The following is a 23,093-nucleotide window of genomic DNA, read 5'->3' on the forward strand; positions in this document are numbered from 1 at the left end:
AGATTCTGACACTAGAGACCCCATGTGTGACTGAGTATAGACTTGACGCATGCTTCAGCCATCCCAGAGAAAGCATTCTCTCCTGATGACTGGCAGTTTGTTCTCTGCCAGATGAATTAAATCCACCCCTTATTCTTTGGTAATCATGTTTTGGAATGAACTCTCTCTCCATAACCAGAAATCTGATGACCTCATAACAAAGACATGGAACACACATTTTTGGCAAGACATACAAGGCAGGCCTGTCGCTACAAGGAGAGAGGCCCAGTAAGTCTTGAGACTGAAACTGAATTTCCCCATAGTTCATAAGTGAAGGCCTCTCACTGACTCATGAAGTCTGCAGTGGGCACTTTACCACCCACATTTTTAACAAACATGTCCCAGGATTCTTCTGATAAGACAGGATTAGGAAATATTTACCAAGGTTAGGCTGCCCAAAATTGCATCATAGAAATCTTTTAAAATCTTCTTTAAAACAAAACAAAACAAAAACTATTGGCTCTTATCCATTACCTTAATGTTTATAACACTTTAAAAGCAACTTAGGATTACACTGTATTTTATGGCTGACAAAGGGCATGCATATGTAGCATTTCCTTTGAAACCCACAAGAATGAACATTTTTACTGAGAAACCAATTGAAGTCACCAATGAGTTGCTGATCCGAGGACCTACCAAGAATAAAGTGGCAGAGTGGGGATCTGAACTTGTGCTGTCTTTCTCAAGTCACATGACCTCAGTTCTGGACCATCAGAGCTAGGGCATCTCCTGGGCTGGAGGAGAGTCAGCTCAGGGCACAGTGTGCTGCAGCCGTGCCTGGAAGAGAGTCCAGCTATTGGCAGTAACTGCATCCTGGTCCTTAGGAGAACATATCAGCTCCTAAGGATGAGGAGGGCTCTGCACACTTGCAGGATGAGGAGGATGAAGTCTTTAGGATGAGAAGGGCTCTGCACACTTGCAGAGGCATCTTTTCCTAACCATGTTTCAGAGGAGCCTCAGAGGTGCCATTTTCATTCCTGCATGTATCTAAGACATTAGCAAGTGTCCCATTTATCTAAAGACTGATGGAGGTAAATTACCTCCCCCCCCCAAAAAAAAAAAAAAACACCAAGTTTCCAAGGAGCTGGGATCCTGGAAATCTGCAAGAGATGATTTACTTTGTAGGGAGAAAGGAAGCAAAAAATCCCACATGGAAATAAGCTCTGGATTTATCAGTGTTGACTGAGTAGTAAGAAAAACTGACCATTCTGATGGCCCTCTGTGTTTTATTTTTCCAGCTGGAGTGGCAGAATGTTAGGAAAGTAGGTTGAATGTTTTATTGAAACCACTATATTTATGAGAAGCATCACTGGAAATCTAGCTTCTTTAGACAACTTCACGTAAATTCTGAAATGACTTTCTTCAATATACAGAAAGCTAATTAATTTTAATGGGGTCTTAAACTTTTTAAATTTTACTATTTTATGTGCATGAGTGTGGTGCCCATGGAGATGTCTGTGTACCACCTGGGTGCCTAGTGTCTATGGTAACCAGAGGAGAGCGTCAGATGCTCTAGCACTGCAGTTGGAAATGGTTGTGAGCCACCAGGGGGAAACTGGGACTCGACCCTGGGTCCTCTGGAAGAGCAGCCAGCGTTCCTCACTGCCGGGCGATCTCTGCAGCCCCCAGTTTACTATTTCATTCTTCAGTGTCCTCCCGACCTCACCTTTTCCTGAGTTAAAAGCCCTTCATTTCTCTTTTCCTTCGGTTCATTCACCTATGACTTGAGAATTTCACTCATGTACAAATGTATTTTGACTGCATGCTCCCCATCCCTTCCAGCTTCCCCCAAACTGTGCCCCCACATCCTCCTCCCAAACTCTAGCTTACATCCTCATTTGTTTGTTTGTTTGTTTATTCGTTCTTATACCACACTGAGTCCAGTTAGAGCTGCCTGTGTGCATGGGCATAGGGGCACCCACTAGAGCATGGGCAACCTATAAGAGTCCACACTCCTGAAGAAAACTAACACTCCCTCCCTAGCAACCATTAATTGCCGATAGCTCCTAGCCTGGGGGGGGGGGTGAACTCATGAGCCCCTCTCCCCCCAGTTGCTCATTTTTTTTTATTAAAAAAAAAAACAACAACAAAAAATTGGAAATGCAGTTTGAATTATATACATTTAAAAAGCATCGAGGGAGGCATGCATGGTGGCTGGCACCTGTGATCCCAGCACCTGGAAGGAAGAGAAGAGAATCACCATGAGTTCCAGACCAGCTTGGTCTACAGAGAATGAGAGCATGCCTCTAAAACAGTGGTTCTCAACCTGTGGGTCATGACCTCTTTCGGAGCCAAATGAACCTTTCACAGGAACTGTATATCAATCAGATATCCCATGTACCAGATGTTTATAATTCACAACAGTATCAAAAGTGCAGTTATGAAGTAGCAATGAAAATAATTTTATGGTTGGGGGGGCACCACAACATGAGGAACTGTATTCAAGGGTCACAGCATTAGAAATGTTGGGAACCGCTGGTCAAAACAACAATAATGACAAAAGCATTGAAATTGTGTGTTGAATGTCTATTAAAGTGGCAGCTGTTAGATCTAAGACGTGTGTTTGCACAAGTTTGGAGACCAGTGAGTTCTTGTGAACAATAGGAAACTAAAATCATCTGGCCACCACGAAAAGGGTGTTTGCTTAGCAGAATTATTGTAGGCACCATTAATTCCACTTCTGGGTATATGTCCACCCCCACCCCGCAAAGACAAGCCTGGTGTCCCAGGCTTCTCTGCTTCGTTCACAGCAGCATAGTCTTGCTATGACCCTAAATTTTATTTTCCAATACTTCTGCATTCATCTTGAGAGCTACCTCATCTAGAACCTTCTGATTTTACCAAGTGACTTTATGCCTGCATTACCTGAAGTTTTTCTATCCAAAACATCTCATAATATCCTTGAGAGGAGCAACAATTTTATATGCTTTGTTTACTGTTTATAAAATAATGAAAAGGAGCTGGAGAGATGGCTCAGAGGTTAAGAGCACTGACTGTTCTTCCAGAGGTCCTGAGCTCAATTCCCAGCAACAACATGGTGGCTCACAACTACCTGTAATGAGATCTGGCGCCCTCTTCTTTATACATAATAAATAAATAAATCTTAAAAAAATAAAATAAAATAATGAAAAGTACCTAGAACTTATATGTTTCTTAAAATGCCAAGCAACATTCATTTTTTTCTTTCATTACATTTAATTGTGTACATGTATGCAAGCACATACATACCTATGTGTATGTGGTGTGTGTGTGTGTGTGTGTGTGTGTGTGTGTGTGTGTGTGTGCATGCATGTATGTGCTCATGCATGCCTTTTGGCATGCACCCATGCATGCTACAGGCAAATGTGGAAGTCAGAAGACAACGTGTGGTCTAGTGAAGGAAGTATGAACCTGGGGTCAGGCAAACTAACAAATTAGTTTGAGTTAAAGAGATCATTTACAAAATGAGGATAAACTTGGTATATCTCTTTCTATGGTCCATCTTGTATTAAATGAGACAAAACAATGAATGTCTTTTAAATTTCCTTCCTCCTCTTTTACATGAATCTCCTCTTTCTCTCTTCCTTCCTTCCTTCCTTCCTTCCTTCCTTCCTTCCTTCCTTCCTTCCTTCCTTCCTTCCTTCCTTCCTTCCTTTCCTTCTCTTTATTTTTTGGGGACTGGGGTGGCAGTGTTTCACTCTGTAGCCCTGAATGGCCCCAAATTCATTCTATAGGCCAAGCTATTCTTGAGCCATAGAGGCCTGCCTTCATCAACTGCAGACCTTCCCAACAGAGAAACAGCCATGCTATATGTTTTGTTAAGCATTTGGCCACATAATAGACCCAGAAATTTGAAATAATGAAGCTTAGTCATACCATACATCATCCAGATCCTGTTAGTATTTTATGTAAATATGTATATAGCCAATTCTCTTGATTGTGTATACGGCCTATGTGTGTATATGAGTTTAATTTTTTTGTGTGTATGTAGCCACCATATGTAGAAATGATTGAGAAGTAAATGACAGAGAAAGGGAGGCATTAGGTAGGTTTCTTTGTGCTTTCCTTTTCAGGCTGAGTAGTGATTACATTGAATAATGATATAGAAAAGTTAAATAATAAGGTACTATTGTGCTGGTGATGAAAGTGTGTCTTTTAAGGAGGCCCAAAGGGTTTTGGTGATGAAAAGGGCAATACTGAGAATTGGGAGATGTAGATCTTGGCCAGGACAGAGTTCTGTAAATGACTTAACCACCCTGACTTTTTTCTCACCTGGTCATTAGATGGAATGAATTCTGATGCCCTTGTCTGTTAAAACACATTGTCAAATGCTAATGTATTCTGTAACATTTTGAATAAAAAATAAATTCCCTGGTAAAAGCCAAAAGGCATTCTATTAATATGCTAATTCATACTTAAGCAAAATCTGCTTTGGTTTGTACAAAATTCCTATCAAGCTGGCCTTTCAGACCACTCCCGTAATTGCAGCACTTGGGTAGGAGGATGAAGAGTTCAAAGTTATCTTCAGCTACATGGAAAATCACTGTCTCAAAGACAAATCCCATCAGATCAAAAACTCCAGCTTTCTTGAGTTTGTTTCTCTGTATTTTAATCTAGATTTCTTATCATAGATAACATAGATCTTCAGCTTCCGTGAATTTTATGCATTAAAGGAAAAAAGTAGCCATATACATTTAGGTTCAGTAGATTCCTAGGTTAGCAGTTTTCCTCAAAGCTCAGATATGAGGGGTGTTGCTGAGCAGGTAAGACTGAAACGTGCCTGACACAGTAAAGAACAGATGGTGGGAGCTGAGAGAGAGATGGTGTTGGTGGGGCAGATTAGGGAATATTAAAATATCCCCACTTTTCCCCTTTGTCCTGTGCCAATGCCCAAGGCTTTTTTTTTTTTTTTTTTTTTAGAAAGGATGCATAAGACATTTGCAATCTTCACCTGAGTGACAAGCGAATCCTTGGGCCAGCGTGCATGTGGCCCTTTTGAAATGCATATATGTGCATATACACATGTACAGGGGCTTTTTGTACTCTTTCAGTATCTTAAATATTATGTAATTGTGTAGCTTACTTTCTATGTTATCAGTTTCTCAGTATCCTTTCAAATATTTTATCACTTTCCATAGGATGTAAGAGTCCAATGACAGGTTAGCTCTGATGCCTCTGACCCCGTGTGTTTGTGTCCTGCATTCTGTGTTCACCATAAAGCCCACAACCACTCTTGTCGTTGTTACTTTCTATGATAACGTACTTCTTGCATTTACCTCCATTCTTGCCATTTCCAGAGCCCCTCCTCACTTCGTAGGGGTCTAATTTTCTGTAGGGAACCCATGCTCTCATTGTCTTGGAGACATCCTCATCTTTTTCCCTGTTTGAGGTCCGGTAGTATAGTGATGCCCTTTGTCCTCTGGTAGCCCGCAGTCCATGTTCATTTTCAGCAGTCTGACTGGGTCTCACCGTACAATCCGTCGTCGTTAGGGTGCTCGGCGGCCCTTGTGGTCTAGAGTTTACGGTCTCGTTTCTTGTGTGACTATGGGCACGTTCTTCGCCTTTGAGTTTCCTTACATCTCTTGCGTCTGACCCTGCCTCCTCTTCTGTGGCTCCTGACACTCCTTTCTCACTATAGTTTAATGTGAAAATTCTATTAATTGACATATATTTTAACTTCCCTGATTCTCTGCCCTGCTGTATGATATCTCATGAGCTTCATCAAAGGAATTCTTCATGTCTGAGATTGTATTTTTCTTATCAAATATTTCCATCTCTTGACTGAATTCTCATCTGTCTCCCTTAATTAATTTTTTAAGATAGAGTACCAGGTATTGGGCTTCATCATGACATCTTCATACATATGTGTCTTTATACCTTGTTTTCATTTGTTCCCCTCTAGCCCCTCCCCACGTATCCTCTCCTCTCCAGCTGGTTCCCTTTCTTCACAGTCCCAGCTTCTGCTTTCTTATTGCCTGTATGCCACGCCCTTCTCCATTTTCCACCCCACTAAGGTCTCTTTCCAACCTTTCAATAATCCCCCTCTGAGTTCATGAACTACACACATACAGTAGACACACATGCACTTTTTGTTGTTGTTGTTTTTTCAAGACAGGGTTTCTCTGTGTAGCTCTGGCTGTCCTGGAACTCGCTCTGTAGACCAGGCTGGCCTCGAACTCACAGAGATCCGCCTGCCTCTGCCTCTTGAGTGCTGGGATTAAAGGGCGGATTCATGTGCACATTTTTAAATTTAGGTTCTGAGCATGAGAGAACGTGAGGTGTTTTACTGAATCTGACTTCCTTTGTTTAGCAGGGTGCATTCATTTTCCTGAAATTGCCCTGATTTCCTTTTTTTTTTTTTTAATTGCTGTATAAAATTCCATTGTGGGAGTTGAGGAGATGTCAGTGGGTAAAAGTGCTGACTTTTGATCCTCAGTACCTACCTAAAAGCCAGACACAGTAGCTCCTGCGTCTCTAATCCTAGTGTACCCCTACAGGGAGACAGAGACACAAACAGGAGAGTCCCCAAAAGCTCACAGGCTCTCTGTGAGCTCTCACAGTGTGGGGGGTGGGGAACTATCTCAAACAAGGCAGAAGGGAGAGGACCAACACGTGAATGATGTCCTTTAAACCACCCCCACCACCCCCATACACACACATGTGCATACACACACATGTGCATACACACACACATGCTTGAATGCACACACAACACACATACACGCATGCACTTGCGCACACACACATAAGGACATAAGCATGCACATATGCGGTAACGCACTCTTGAATCCACAGAGATGAACAAGCTCACACCACACACTCATAGACACACACAGATTCCACTGTGTGCCTGTACTTCATTCTCTTAAGCTCTTCCTCTGCTGATGGACACCTGGGCTCATTCCTCAATGTGGCTGTTGTGAGGGCAGCTATGAATGGGGCTGTGCAAGTATCTCTTTGGCATATTGACTTCAGTCCTTTAGCCCAGGCTGAATCCCACATGGTGCCCCTGGACCATACGGTAGTTCTGGTTTTTGATTTTCGAGAAACCTCCAAACTGATTTCCATCACTGGTAAACAACCTTACACCCCCCTAGCAATACATAAGGGTTCCTCTTCCCCTACACCACACCAATGTTCTTGTTACTCCTTCAGTAATGACAGCCCTTCTGAATGGGGTGAGATAGAGTCTCCAAGCAGTTTGAATTTTCCCCGCTGGGCTAAGAATGCTGAACATGGAGCTAGAGAGATGACTCACATGGAGTTTAAGAGCAGATGTGAGAAACAGAGCCAGGTCATCAGGGATGGAACAGAGCTTCCCACTTGGCCTGACCCTCAGATTCCTCCAACGGAGACTTCATTTGCCTTTTGCCTAGACTCAAAACCACTCCACTTGTGGCCAGCCCTCCCCCTCAACTCTCTCTCGGGACACCAGCAGTGCCACAGAATTCTCTCACCACGATGTTGGCTGCTGTTGCTTGTCACTCTGTGCTAGGCTCTGCTGAGGTTGGGGGCCATTCCCGCTGGCCCAGGCTGTGGTCAGGAGTATGTCTTGCCTTGAGGCTGGCACGTTTGGGGCCTTTCTACTATGGCGCTCAAGCTCTCCTTCTATGGGCAGTAGTATGGAGGCTTTTCATGCTGGCTCGCATCCCAGCAAGCTTGTACCAACTGACCCCAGTACTTGTGCCCCAGTAGCAAGCACCGGCTCCTAGAAACAAGGCTTTCAGACTCCTGCATCATCTGGTTCTTTTGATGTGCTGCTGCTGTTGGCTTCACAGTAGAAACACAGTTCCTACCCTGCCCATGGGAAGGCATGAGACCTCCTCCACTGAAGAGTCAATATGCAAATCCCCATTGACTCCTCCATGGGAGTGCCTTTCCTCTTGATTTGTCCCATTTTCAGGAGCAGCTACTATAGGATCTAGGAATAACAAGTGACCTGGTGCCTGTCAATTGGGAGGTTTTTGACACTTGAGAAGCAGAAGCATTCTGATCCCTACCTCAGAATTCCACAGTAAAAGGATCTGTGGAAAGAATTGTGATTCCCAACCCTGCCACCAATGAACTAACTATTTCTTAATTGGAAAATGACATCACAGGTCCTTGTCTCATTTTTACCGAGTGAAGTTACTTTTGTGCTATCCAGCAGATTGTGGCTATAGATTTGTAAGCTGTGTGTGTGTGTGTGTGTGTGAGTGTGAGTGTGTGTGTGTGTGTGTGTGTGTGTGTGTGTGTGTGTATCTGTCTGAGTGTCTGTGTGTCTGTGCACATGCATGTGTTTGATGTGTGTTTGTGTATGTGCACATACAGTGTACATGTGCACTGGGCCTATCAATCTCAAGGCCAGAGGTCAACCTCAAGTTTCATGTTTGTTTGAGGCGGAGCCTCTCACTGAGACCTGAGAATTGCAAATTAGCCTAGACCGACCGGCTGGCTGTCCAGCAAGCCCCAAGTCTGTCTGTCTCTGCCTCCCAGTGCGGGGATTATAAGTGTGTACCACTGCACCCAGCTTTTTCACATGGGTTCGGGTCCTCTTGCAAGCACCTGAGCTTGCTCCTCAGTTCCCTTTATAATACCTTTGAAGAGTTTTAGAAATCTAAATAAAGCCTGCCTCTAGGAAAAGTCCAGGGCATTAGGATTCAAGTCCCCTTTTGCCATCTACTCATTTATGCAGGGGAAAACAGAATACAGAAGAGAGTATAGGAAGAAGACTCGGGTCTTCACCCTGCCAATCAGCCTGTGTGACAAAGGCTAATGAAAGCCTCAACCCTGGGAAAGCCCCTTCCTTAAGGAACTGTAGCATCAAAGTCGGAGTCGGGGCGGGGCTCACTGAGCTCAGTTGAAATGGTTCATGGATTACTACCAGCTCAGTGCTCCTCTTGCTGGCTCAGTACTGGACTCATTCACATGATGCCGCTGGCTGGACTCAGTAGACAGACCAGAGGAGTCTAAACATCAGCAGGGCATACTTCCCTCTCCCTGCCGTCACTCTCACCAAAGACCAAAGCCTACCCCAGGCTTGTCACACAGCTTCCCATCCTATTAAATAGATAGATAGATAGATAGATAGATAGATAGATAGATAGATAGATAGATAGGCAGACAGACAGACTGAGGTAGACAAAATTTCACCTCATCTATCAGTCACCACCAGCAATAAAACAAATAAAGTTGAACCTCATCTCATAGACTGCCTCCCTTCAAATTTTTGAGTCTCGTTTGGGGGGAGGGGAACGCTGTTAGAGAGAAAGGTTGGAAAGTAACTATCTATACTCTGAGAAAAGGAGAAAGGGGAACAGAATAAGGCTAGCATTGGTGAGCCTCAAGAATCAGTGTTCTGCTTAAGCTGTGTGTGTCAAACCTGGGTGACCTCTTCTCTGCTTCCCCACAGAATGACATCACTCCTTTACATGTTGCCTCGAAACGAGGAAACGCAAATATGGTGAAGCTATTGCTCGACCGGGGTGCGAAGATCGATGCCAAGACCAGGGTAAGCATCCTGCCTGGCACAGGCCTGTGTGACTCTTCCGGAAGGAGAGATCCTCACCTGGTGCCTGCACTGTGGGGAAATGCTATTTTATTTCTGTTTGATTTGTTGTTGACTCTTAGAAAATGATTCTCATTTCATATACTGCTTGTGTGTGTTCACATGGCCTCTGGCTTTAACTAAGGAGCGAGGGCTCAAGTCCATTGGTTTCACCGAGTTAAACCTTCAAGAATTACTCGACGCTCAAAGTCAAACTGTTGTCTGTTTTTTGTGAAATCTGACAGCTTTTCTGCTGAAAATTTTAGTTGGACTTCTGTGTTACTTGGTAGGAATCTAAAATGGCATATAGCATGGACTTTTCTCAAGAAATTAAAAACAGGATGGGCACTTCTAGGTATACATTGAGAGGACTCCAAAGACATTTCCACTCTTGTGCTTGCTGAACTAGTTTTATAATTTTCAAGATCTAGAAGTAACCCAAATGTCTATTAATAGATAAAGATGGCTCAGTCTGTAAAAATATAAGGACCTGAGTTCAGATCCCCAGCACCCAAACCTAAGCATGGTGCCACATGCCTATAATCCTCATGCTATGGAGGCAGAGACAGGAGGCTCCTTGGAGCTTAATGCTCAGCCAGACTAGTCAAATTGATGACCTTCAGGTTTAGTGAGAAATCTTGTCTCATAAAATAAGGTGGAGAGTGACTTGAAGACACAATGCCAGCCTTTGACCTCTAGAAACAAGTATTCACACACACACACACACACACACACACGGGAGAGAGAGAGAGAGAGAGAGAGAGAGAGAGAGAGAGAGAGAGAGAGAGAGAGAGCAATTTACTACAACATAGTTGAACCTTGAGGGCATAACACTGAATAAAATCAACCAGTCATTAAAGGACAAATACATACGATTCTAAGGGACTGGCCATGTAGCTCCGTGCTGAAGTACGGTCTTGGCCTGCATGGATCTCTGGGTTCAACCACAGCACCAAAGAAAATGTACCATAGGAATAGAAAGTAGAGTGGCAGTTGCCAGGGCAAAGAGGAAAATGAAGTGTTGCTTGGGAATGGAGTATCAAATTAAGAAACAAAATCAAGATAACAAAAGGCCCAATAACCCATCAGACCACAGTGCAAATATAGTTATTAATACAGTTTTAAAGATGACTTTGACATATAACATATGTATCTTATCACAATTAAAATGTTTATTAAAAAGTTTTCAAAACGCATCAATATGTCTAGATGGATACATATGATATGTTGTTTTTGTTTTTGTGGAAATGGGGCTGGTGGTGGAGACTGAGCCCAGCCATTGTGTATGCCATCATGGGCTGTTTATGGGTATCACACACTGTGTGTGTACCTCTCAATTGGCCCTTGACTTAGGTAGGCTAGTCAACCTTTCTCTTTAGACGTATGTCATCTAAAATTAAAAGAATAAGCCAGATGTAGTAGTGCACATTAATCCCAGCACTCAGGAGGCAGAGGCAGGCAGATCTTTGTGAGTTCAAGACCAGCCTGGTCTACAAAGCAAGTTGCACAGAAAAACCCTGTCTCAACAACAACAAAAATTAAAAGAACTAAATGCCCACAGTGACCCAGACGTTTGTCAACTGTGCCAGCCTCACACAGTCCAGAAACCCCATTGCTGAGAGGAGGAAGTGGACAGGAGCACCCACTCCTAACCAAAAAGCCATATCCAGTTGTCATCTGCTTACAACGGAAAAGGTAGTTTTCTCCAGTGGAGTCTCCCTGAGCATATTCACCACAGCTAAGGACAGACCCCATGACAGCCATCGATGGCCAACACAGAATGAACTCAATGGGACTTTGTACACCTTTGGTCTCATATCACTTTGTATGGGCATTTTCTGTCTTCCTGGTCTTTTGCTTGGATAATATGGTTTCCAATTTTGTGCTTTTATGGGTTTGTGCCTTCTCTTTGTTATTTTTCTTTATTTTGTTATTATTATTATTATTTGTTTGTTTGCTTGTTTGTTTTCTAAAGAGAGTGCGAAAGAAGGACTGGATTTGGATGGGTAGGAAGGTAGGGAGGATCTGGGGGAGAGGAACCATGATCAGAATATACCATATTGAGAGGTGGGGGGAACTGACTTAATAAAGTAAAAGCCTTAGCTTTAAAAAAAAAAAAAATAAATCCCAAACCAAGACTTTTCTTTTTCTGAGTTTCACGTGTTTATTGCAAGATCTGGACCAGAGACAGTCTAATAAAAACAGCGTCATTTGTCTACTAATGCCTTTTAGATGGGCTCCCTAGCTTGTGATCCTAGCCCAGGCCCCACTTCCAAGAATCGTTCTCTCCATGTGTCTAAACCCAGCCTGGCAAACTAACGATATTCCTGCCCTGCTTTGATCCACTGCTTTACCTTTCTATTAGTGACATTTATTCACTCAAATAATAAGTGACCACTGAGTATCTGCTCAGCTCAGAGAAGTGGCGAGAGAGCGAAATAGACGCTTTTCCTAACACCGCGAGGCCATGGGTTCCTTTGTTTTCTGTACTCTGTGTCTAATCCAGCCCAGCCTGGGTGGTTAGTAGACTGACGTACTGACTGTTGAACCTGGAAGGAACAGCTGTATCCTACAAGAAACAATCTTAGAGAGAGAGATGAAGAATGATAAGGGGTACCCCCTGAAGGATCTTCTCGGTAGAGAACAATTGCATTGGATCTTACGAGTTGACTTTTCCACATTCCAATAAGAAATTACAAGCATGCCAAGGGATCCAGAGCCATCGCTACCAACCACAGCTCCTCTGCTAAGCCTGAGCTATGGGACGGAGTTGCAGAGGACAATGGAAGGGCATTGATTGTTCTTGCCATTGGGTCACAGGGGAGTGCAGGATCATTTGTGAGTGCCAGGAATCTGTGGGAGGGGGAAATCAAGAGAGTAGGAGACACGCAGAGGATGATCGGGACGGTCCTGGCCATCCTCTGGGACTTCAGTTGGCTGAAGATGACTTATTTCTCTCTCTCTTTTGATGAAGTCTTCGGTCACCAAAAGGATAAATTGTTTTTCATTTTGCATCCTATTCAAACCCATAGGGAGCTCAGATAGAGGGACAATCCGTTTTCTCATTACTGTGACCAAATGTCTGACAAGCAGCAGCTACATGGAGGAAGAGTTGTGGTGCTATATTGTGTACCCCAACAAGATCAGAGAAACAGCCAGCCACTAGTTCTTACCTCTACAAAATCTTCAGCCTAAGGAGAGTGAGTTCCTGTTTTCTCATGCCTTATATACCTTTCTCTGCCCAAACATCACTTCCTGGGATTAAAGGCATATGCCACAACTACCTGGCTCTGTTTCCAGTGTGGCCTTGAACTCAAAGAGATCCAGCCGGATCTCTGCCTCCCAAGTGATAGGATTAAGGGTGTGTGCCACCACTGCCTGAGCTCTATGTCTGATCTAGTGGCTGGCTCTGTCCTCTGATCCCCAGACAAGCTTTAATGGGGTACACAAAGAGTTCATTTAGGTTTGAGGAGATACAACCTCAAGTTGTATCATGGTGGGGAACGTATGACTGCAGTGGCTCCATTGTGTAAGGGAGGGTGTGTGACTGGGGTTTCACACTTCCTCTGATCTTGAAAGGAAGCTGTGGGCAGGAAATGGAATTGGACCCCAAAACTTTAAGACCTCTCCCAGTGACCCGCTTCCTTAAGGGAAGCTCCTCCTCTTCCTAAAGGTTCCCCAACCTTTGCAAACAGCACCACTTCCTTGGGACCAAGGTTTAGAACACATGAGTCCCTGGAGACATTGCACATTCAAACCACAATAGGGGATGCAGAGTGTCACTCACAGGAAGGACCTGGGAACAAATGTCAGAGTTCTGATGAACATCAGCAACTGAACTAAGTGACTTGGAGACAGCATGGTAGGCAGCTTATTTCTATGTCCCTGGCCTTCTGGCTTACTGTCAATAAAGGGGAACCCTCTCATTTCTTCCTGTTCAGTGTTAACTTAGATGTGCGTGCCTTCAGTTCTGTTGAGAAGACATGTGGAAAACAAAATCATATGCCTACCAAAAGAGTCACCAAAATGGGTCATAAAACCATTGCTGCTGATAAAAATGACAGGGATGGACTGAGGAGATAGAACAGTGGTCTTCCTCCTGCTGCGACCCTTTAATACAGTTCTTAACACTGCGGTGACCCCCACCCATAAAATTATTTCCCTTGCTACTTCATAATTGTAATTTTGCTGCTGAAATTTACATCATAATGAAAATGTCTGATACACAGGATGATGATGTGTGACCACCCCCGAAAGTGTCACAACTCACTGGTTGAGAACAACTGAATAGGATGACTCAGGATATAAAAGTATGTCGGGAAGGCCCTGGGTTCGATCCTCAACTCAAAAAAAAAAAGAAAAAGAAAAGTATGTCTTGCTTTCTTGTTTTCCACTATTGAATGGGTTGAGGGGTGGCTCTAGTTCTGTGCAGACCAAACTCCTGCCTAAAAGATTAGCAGGAAGTGAAGTATACCCCCCAAATTAGTGAGCTGCATGGCATTCTCCATATCAATCCTTCCCACACCCTCCTTTCTTACAAAGTACAGACAATAACCTTCCTCATCATCCTATACACTTCTCAGCAAGAAGAGCTGTAGATATTGTAACTTTAATAATTAGGGCTGGGGATATTGACTCCGTGGGTAGAGCCTTTATCACACAAGTGTGAGGAACAGAGTTCGGATCCCCAGTCCCCACGTAAATTCCAGATGGACATAGCAGCTCTCCTGTAATTCCAGAACATGAAGGCAGAGGCAGGGAACCTTAGTGCATGCTCACTAACTATACTCACCAAATTTGTGACCTCTGAGTTCAACTGAGAAACCCTGACTCAATGTAAAAGATGAAGAGTGATCTAAGAATACACTCAGCATCAACCTCTCCCTCCACAACACACATGAACCCCATACACACTCACACACAAAGAGTAATTAGGGCGGAAATATTACTCAATGACAGAACTATTGCCCAGCACGTGGAAGGCTCTGGATTCAGTCTCCAGCACTATAGGGTTATAAAAAGACAGGGCTTACTGGAAGATTCAGTATACTTATTTACACATCAATCTTCCTGGAGTTTAGGAGGACCTGATATTCCAGAGTCTTTAGTCTCTGTTTATTTGATCCTAAGAAAGCTTTTCCCAAATCTCCAGTGCCGTCATGCTGAACAGATATTCTGGCCTGTGGGCTCATTCTATCTCTTGCTGACAAGGCGGCATGGCATGCAGAGTGCTTCTGTGATGATGGTGGGAGTGTGTGGGGTGTGAGCACTCACCAAGGCAGCATTTTAGACCCAGTCTACATGCAGCTCTTGATTCAAGGGCTTTATGGCAGTTGCTATTTCCCAACAAGATCTTAACGGCTTTGTTTCTTTATAGCCGAAGATGCTTTGCCGGGAACACCTGCTGTTCTGTGCACTGAACTCTCGCTCTCTTCCAAGCTAGCATGAATGTTTGGTACTTGTTGAGGAAAGACATCCCGTGACAGATGGTCTCATACCATTTTTATTTCTTTTGCGTCAGTTCCCAGCCCAGTCAGAAACTCAATATAGTCCTTATTCTAGAACAGTTCTAAATGTCGAGTTTCCTCTCTTCCCTAACTTCTCACCATTTCATAATAAGGCTGAGCTGAGCCGTGGTGGCACACGCTTTTAATCCCAGCACTCGGGAGGCAGAGGCAGGTGGATCTCTGAGTTCAGGGCCAGCCTGGTCTGCATAGTAAGGGCCAAGACAGTCAGGGCTACACAGAGAAACCCTGTTTCGAAGAACAAAAATGAAAAATCATAAGGCTGCAGGCTTGCATTCCCTGATGCGATGTGTTGGGGGCTCTGAAAGCAGTGTTGGTCCCTGGAATGCTGGCTCCAAGCCTGTAAGCCTGCCCTGCCCGTCCAGCCTCCCTAGCAAGGTGCCCAGCACCAGATCCTCACACACCCCATTGTGCAGCATTGCACACAGAGCCACGCCTTGACAGGCAGGACACACACGTCCATCTCAGTAACCATAGCACTTTACATACACTACACAGTCAAAAAGTACTCAGCAGAACTGAAATTAGACTCCTAATGTTACATTGTCAAAAGGCCTTCACAGACTCGCCTAGGGACTGGTCCTTCAGGGATGGATCCAATTCTCATGTAAGAATGAGAAGATACGTATGCACAGATAGAATGGGAGGAGGGGCGTCTTGATATTTCCTAACCTACTACCCTGACATGTCTGCCAGAGAGCCTTATATATTTACCCTACACTCCACCCCCACCCTCAGAATGTAACTGGTTGTGTTTCCCAGTTTAAAACTAAGAAAAAGAAAACTCAGTTTCTGCTTTCCTGTACATTTTCAGGAGTGTGGTTGTCTTCGTTAAAAACAAATTCTTGCCAGAAGCAAAGTCATAGAATGGCCTCTCTTAGAGAGGAGATTTTAAAATACAACTTCCTCTTCAGAGTTCAGATTGTTGACACGAACATTGGGCACCAAAAAGGTCCCAGTTTTACACATAAATCAGGGCTAACTGAAAGTATTTCTTCATGCCATACAGAATGTATTGATGGCTTTCATTTTCTGTCACAAATATTGGGAACTGAGCCCAGTGCGATGATGCACACCTCTAATCTCAGCACTTGGGAAGAAGAGAGAAGAAGGTTAGGAGTTCAAGGTCAGTGAGTTCCGGTCAGACTGGGCTACATGAGACACCACCCACCTCATCACAACAAACAAGGAACAGCAACAAATACCCAAATACTGATGGGAGCTGGATATATGTCTCAGTGGTTAAGAATGCATGCTATTCTTGCAGAGGACCCTAGTTCATTCCCAGAACCAATATGGCAGCTCTCAACTACCTACAACTCCAATTCTAAGGGAGCGAACACCCTCTTCTAATCAATGTGGAGACCAGCCCACACATGTCGTATATATGTACATGCAGGCAAAACACTCATACACATAAAATAAATCTTAAGAAGTAGGGAACCTTGAGAGCATTTGTTTAAATTCAGAGACATAGCCGGGCAGGCTACAGATGAGTTCCAGGAAAGGCACAAAGCTAAAGAGAGAAACCATGTCTTGAAAAACCAATCAATCAATCAATCAATCAATCGATGGATGGATGAATGGATAGATGGATGGATAGATAGATAGATAGATAGATAGATAGATAGATAGATAGATAGATAGATAATTCAGAGAGGCAATGATGAAAGGCCCTGGGGCATTCACTTGGGAGGAAAGAATTCCACAGCTGAAGGTTTTGATGCCACACTGGAAAAACCATTTGCTTTACTCAAGAGGGAATGCAATGTCATGGGTAAATATCATGTGCCTGGTTCTCCAGAAGAATCTTGAGAGCCAGCTCAGGCCAGTTACTGTTTTAGCTCATTGCTGTTTTCACAGGTACGGGCACTCCACTTTACCCATGTATCCACTTCTGTTTCCCCTCATGTATCTTGTCAACACTGATGTCTAACTTCTTTGAAGTAACTCAAACCAGTTAGACACCGAAGTACTCCCCAGTCATCTACTATAATCATCTTGATGGTGCCACTTTTCTTAAAACAAAGTTACAGCAAACAACCCACTGCTGGATTTCATGCTGAGCCTTAATGTGAATTTTAAACACATACCATTCTCTTGAGAAGTATTTGTACGTATCAAATGTCTAATTTTTTTTTTAATTTATAATCCTACATAACATTCTCCTCTTCTGGAGTCAACACTTAACAAATCAATTCATTGTGAGATTTATAATATATGAAAGTCATGTCATATTTATAACCCCCAAATAAACCCAAATAGTGTAAATGGAATTACATACATAATTCTCATATATGAAGTTAGATATATATAATATTACTTTAACACATGACATTCATAAGATTAATAGTGCTGTGTAACACAATGATACTTGGATCATGGTCATGTAGAATATATCTTATAATCTCTAGGGGAGTCTATACCTACAACCCCTCTTCCAAGGGAATGAACACCCTCTTCTAGTCAATGTGAGCACTAGCCTACACATGTCGCATATATGTGTGTGCAGGTTAAACATGAAAAGATTTAGCTAAAAAGCCATGGGAGAAGACTAAAGAGAGAGAGAGAAAGAATATAGAGATGACTGATAGGTAGATAATGATGGATGGACAGATGGACTGATGAGCATACTTATGGCTTAGCATTCTAAATAACACTCAACCTAAATCCAGACAAGAGACACAACACCCACAAAAACAGGGTAGAAACACAAACTATATAAAGTGTTGTGTTCACTCTGACACATGTGCTACATACAGCATGTGTGCGAGGTCAGAGAACAAGTGCACCTTTACATGTTGAGACATCTCACCAGCCCCAATCTTCATGGTAAGCATATTGAATGAATAGCATGTCAATAAGGAAGGGAATTCAGAGTTTCTATGTCCATATATAAATGGCAGAAATGAATTCTTGATTGGAAGCGAAGACTGAATGCTTGTACTACTATTTGACGTAGTAGAAGAAACCCGGGGTTTCAGAGGCAGGTCTGCACATGAACTCTCATTGCAATCCTTGGCTTCTTGTGTGACCTTGGATAGTTACATCAAGGCCCTGGAACAGCTTTCTGGTCTATAAATAGCACACCTAATGCCTTTCCCATGGAGCAGTTGTCAAAATAAGACCCCAAGTATAAAGTTCCTGTAACAGAGGACGTTAAAAATGACACTCCGTTTTCTCTTGGATTAACTCTACAACTGCCTAACATTTAAATATTGGTCAGACCAATTCTGAGTGGGTGGAAATTCCAGCAGAAGACGGGGTTTTCTGTTAAACGCTGGTCGGTGTTCATTGGTTTGTCTCAACTGCCGTCCTGACTCGCTGCACTACTGCATATTACTTTACTGTTTTGCATTCTTTCAAGATCACATTCTACTTTACATTGACAGTATCCCACGGAGTTCTTGTGGCCTGGCTTCCTTCTCCATCTCTAGAATGAGGGGTTTTTGCTTAGGACAGAAAGAAAGAGATGAACTTAGAAGACACAAACTAAAGCAAACATGCTACTTCTAGAAAAGTCTCTCCCAGTCATGAATGTGTGTCCCTCTTGTCTTGGGTTTCAGAAGATTCCAGATGGCAAGGATCTATTCCATGTAATATTCTACAGTGTAACACCCTTCTGTCCCCAGCTTTCTGGTCCAGGTTCTGTTCTGTGCTCCTCACAAATGTCAGACTGAAGGAAGGTCTTCTTGGTGTAGATAGGGTTTGGCTCTCTGGCTAACAGAAGAGAGCATTCTGTTCAGCCAGCAGCACATAGTTCTCAGTTCTCACCTCACTAATAAGATTACTGTCACAGAAATGAAATACAAGCCCTAGACCAGCCAGTATGGGCAATTCAAAAGTCTGCCCAGGGGAAACCCATTCATTATGTTAGTGCTTTAAAAAATCTAGGGGATTGGAAAGAAAATTGCCAACCTCTTGCAATTCCATTTCCCTCCCATGACGTCGTCATGGCAACTCAGCATCCCTCTCAATCCTCTCTAGCCAACTACATACATTGTGGTATTGAAGCAGGCTCCCTCACCTCCCCCAAAATTGCCTTTGCCAAGAAATTTTCAGCTGGGAGTTAATGTTATATAAGGTTGAAGAACAGCTTTTTTTGGTCCAGGACCTGTTCATTGTAAGTGACATTATAAGTAAGTGACATTGTAAGTTTGCATGGGGTTGGTAACAAAAAAAATTCTTGTTAGGTTTCAAAAAAAAAAAACCAAACATTTGTGTAATTTGAGAGACAGTAATATGCCTGTCAGTATTATGTTACCAAGCACAATATCCATAAAAGCTCTTTTATAAGCTTGCAATATCCTGATTTACGAGAAAGGAAAATCTTATTATTATTAGAGCAAATTCTGAGAGTTAAGGGGTTGAGGCATGCTCAATCTAATTGTCGTTGACAAACATCTCACTCTAGTGAGAATTTCGAGGTTTAGCTTTTGCTTTGTTTTCTGGGTTTTGTTTGTTTGTTTGTTTGTTTTTAGAGATGAGATATTTCAATAGTGCTCTGGCAATAGATGCAGTGAGTTCAAAACGAGAAAGACAAGAAGACCTGCAAGATGGCTCAGCAGGTAGAGGGGCTTACTGCCAAGCCCAGCCACCTGTATTTGTGGGTCCCCAGGACCCACATAGTAGGAGAAAATTGAAGTTGTCTTCTGACCTCCACACATCTCCCGTGACACAAGCATGCATGCACACACAAATAATGAATGAAAAGTGTAAGAAAAAAAAATTACTTAAAAAAACTAGAACAGGATTTTTCTTTTTAATCATTAAACTAGAAAATACTTGTTTAAAGATAAGCTCAAGGTTTGGGAATATAGCTAGCTCAGTTGGCAAAATGCTTGCCTAACATTTATGAAGCCCTAAGTTTGATCCCCAGCATCAGATGAATGGGGAATAGTGACATGATAATCCCAGTACTGAGACCATTGAGATAAGAATATTAGAAGTTCAAGGTCATTCCTTGGCCTCATTCCAAATTAGAAGCCAGGCTGGGCTACTCAATACTCCATCTCAAAATCAAACAAACAATCTTGAAAAGCCGTTCACCCACTCTGTTAATTAACTTAGTAATTGTTTTTCCTTTTGATTTTTTGATATAGGGTCTTACTATGTAGTTTAGGATAGCCTCAAACTGGAATTGCAGTTCAGGCTATCCCCCCTGCTTCAATCTCCCTGGCATAACAAGCAGAGGGTCCCATCATTCCTTGTTAGATTCAGATACCCCTTCATCATTTACATTATCTTTATGATTAGGGGAGGCTAGACCATTGTTGAAGAAAAAAATTATTTATGAAACTTATCAAAGAATGATAAGGCAGGGACAAGAGAGATGACTCAGTGGCTAAGAGCACTTGCTGCTCTTCCAGAGGACCCACGCTTGATTCCCAGTACCATAACCACCTGAATCTATAGGTATATGGGACCTAACATTCTCTTCTGGCCTCCATGAATACCTGCACACATGTAGCACGCACACGTACACACACACACACACACACACACACACACACGTGCTCATACATGTAACAATAAAAAAAAGCCTTTAAAAAGTTGATGAGGTAAGCAGACTTTTCTACTACAAAGCTTCACCATACAGCCCCAAGGCAAGAGAGAACCCAGCTCACATAGGAATACAAGGAAAGTGAAGGTGTAAATGTAGGGCAGAGCTCAGAAAATTACTAAGAGGAAGCCTCATGGGTTAGAGGGATTGTGGCCAAAGTGACATGACAGAGTCATTTCTGCAGGTAGACTCAGGTCCTAAGATGGTGGTGGGGATAAGGGATTGGATCAGTCATGGGTTGGGTTGTCTCTCCAAGCTGACCTCACAAGGTTCCCATACCAAAGGAAGCAGAGATGAACAGCAGAAGCCCTAAAGTTAGGACCCTGATAGGAGTCAGCTATTGGAGTGAGTACAAGGTATCCATTCCCCAAGGGAGGTGCAGAAAAGAAGACAAAAATGTTGGAGGGTATGAAAGTTATGTGTAGTTTTTGGAGAGCCTTCAAAGATAAACCCTAGTGAAGTGGTTCTCAACATGTGGGTTGTGACTTCTTTGGGTCTGCATTTTAGATATTTACATTACGATTCATAACAGTAGCCAAATGACAGTTATGACGTGGTGATGAAAATAAGTGTGGGTGGGTTCTGATGATGTAGCAGGAAGCTGGGTTCAGTCACTAGCAGTGGGTAAGCTTGCTAGGGTGATGCACACCTGTACTTTGATTCCAGCACTCAGAAGGTAAAGGCAGGAGCATTGGGGGTCCAAGATCATCCTAGGGCTATACAGTGGGTTTGAGGAAGGCCTGGCCTACATAGAATGCTGTCTCAAGGAAGAAAGAGAGGTGGGAGAGATAGGGAGGACAGAAAGAGAGGGGTGGGGAGAGGTGCTGTGAGCTGCAGATGTATGAAGTAGGAATTCAGTTGACAGTGGCAAAAACTATTGCCTGGAAGAGTCAAGAACTCTTCCAGAGGATAAAGCCAAAACTCAAGGAGTCTTGGTGATACTGGCTTTTGAATGTATCAGCTGTTTCCTGCAGTGAATTTCTTGTGTGCTATTGTAGCCTTCCCAGTTATTCTTTTCCCAAGAACTGACAGTGTGGTTGATCATTCATTTGGGCACAACTTCCCCTATACTATTGAGGTATTTGGATAACATCCCCCAACTGTGTTGACAACAGTCACACAGTCAAGACCCCTTTTTATCAGGCTTTTGTTCCTTTTTTAGCATTAAACTTTTTTAGCATTAGTCTGCCTTTCTGTAATTATCTCTATTAGCCAGGGCCATCTCCAGACAAAAGCATTTTATCTGAGATATTTCTCAAACATCCAAGGACAGACTGAAGATAAGGTAAATATCCTGCTAGTTTCCTGAAATAAGGTAAATATCCATACTGAGACAACCGCCAAGGCCAGGCAGATGTTAGGTACAAAGCTTTGTTTCTTGTGCAAATTAAGCTTAAACTCTCCTTTCTCCCATAGCCCAAATGGTATCCCTACTTCTAAGAGATTTCCCCTTTAACAGTTAACTCAGAACAAAAGGGCTTTTACATGCCAGGTGCATACAAGCTGTGCTGCAGGCTACCCAGCTACCAAGTACACTTCCCTTGCCCTGTCAGAAAATAGCACAACTGAGATAAGCTGAGACAGATAGAGTGCCCAAAGAAAAAAGGCAGTTTTCTTTTATTCATGGCTTATAGTGACTTATAGACTCCTAACATTTTACCTAACCACTTCTAAGAATATAGTTTGAGCACATAAATTCCCTCTTAACCAATTTCAGCCCTTAGTTGACCCCACCTCCTTTAATGAACCCTTTTTTGAGAGTTATACATGAAGCTGACAATCATTGCTCTTTGTGTGGATCTTGTTACCTCTCTTTTATGACCCTGAAAGCCTCTCATTGCATTGTCAAAGTATTACTGCTTGGAAGTGTATATATACTAGTACCCCACAGCACTGGCGGAATTTGACTGAGAAGAATAAAGTATGGACTAAAGAGCTCAGTGTACTTAGATTCATTTGACATCTCTCAGAATAATTCTTTGCTGCTGGTAGCATCTCTTCTAGAACTCTAGGAGAATTCCTCTCAGGGCAGGTACCTGGGGAGATTTCAAAACCTGGCACCTGAACTGGGACATGAACCCTGGACCCTCAGACCACCAAGACTCTTGAGTTTTGGCTTTATCATCTGGAAGAGTTCTTGACTCATCCAGGTAATAGCCTTTGCCACTGTCAACTGAATTCCTACTTCATATTTCTGCAGCTTGCAACAGAGAGAGAGAGAGAGAGAGAGAGAGAGAGAGAGAGAGAGAGATGCTGTAGTGTTAAACAGCAAGGATGTGGGTTCTAGAGTAAGTGTCTCTCAAAAGAGTACTCTTATTCAGGGGTGGCCATAAGTGTGTTCACTGGACAAGGGAAGGAAACAGAGAAATCTAGGGTGAAGCTAAGATAGATGTTAAAAGACCTGGAATGCCACCCTGAAGAATTACCTTAATTTTGTGCATGTATGTGTTGGTATGTGAAG

General features: G+C 43.0%; 1 protein-coding gene across 10 annotated transcripts in view; it reads left to right on the forward strand.

The window, feature by feature from the left end:
* Nucleotides 1–23,093, forward strand: part of Ank3 (ankyrin 3) — a 310,708-nt gene that overhangs the window by 127,997 nt on the left and 159,618 nt on the right. For all 10 annotated transcript variants that reach the window (XM_036167577.1, XM_036167578.1, XM_036167580.1 and 7 more), the window contains one exon: nucleotides 9,410–9,508. In XM_036167577.1, the coding sequence (XP_036023470.1) occupies nucleotides 9,410–9,508 (99 nt within the window). The remainder of the gene's footprint in view (nucleotides 1–9,409; nucleotides 9,509–23,093) is intronic.

Source organism: Onychomys torridus, chromosome 18 (assembly GCF_903995425.1).
Source record: "Onychomys torridus chromosome 18, mOncTor1.1, whole genome shotgun sequence".
NCBI lineage: Eukaryota > Metazoa > Chordata > Mammalia > Rodentia > Cricetidae > Onychomys > Onychomys torridus.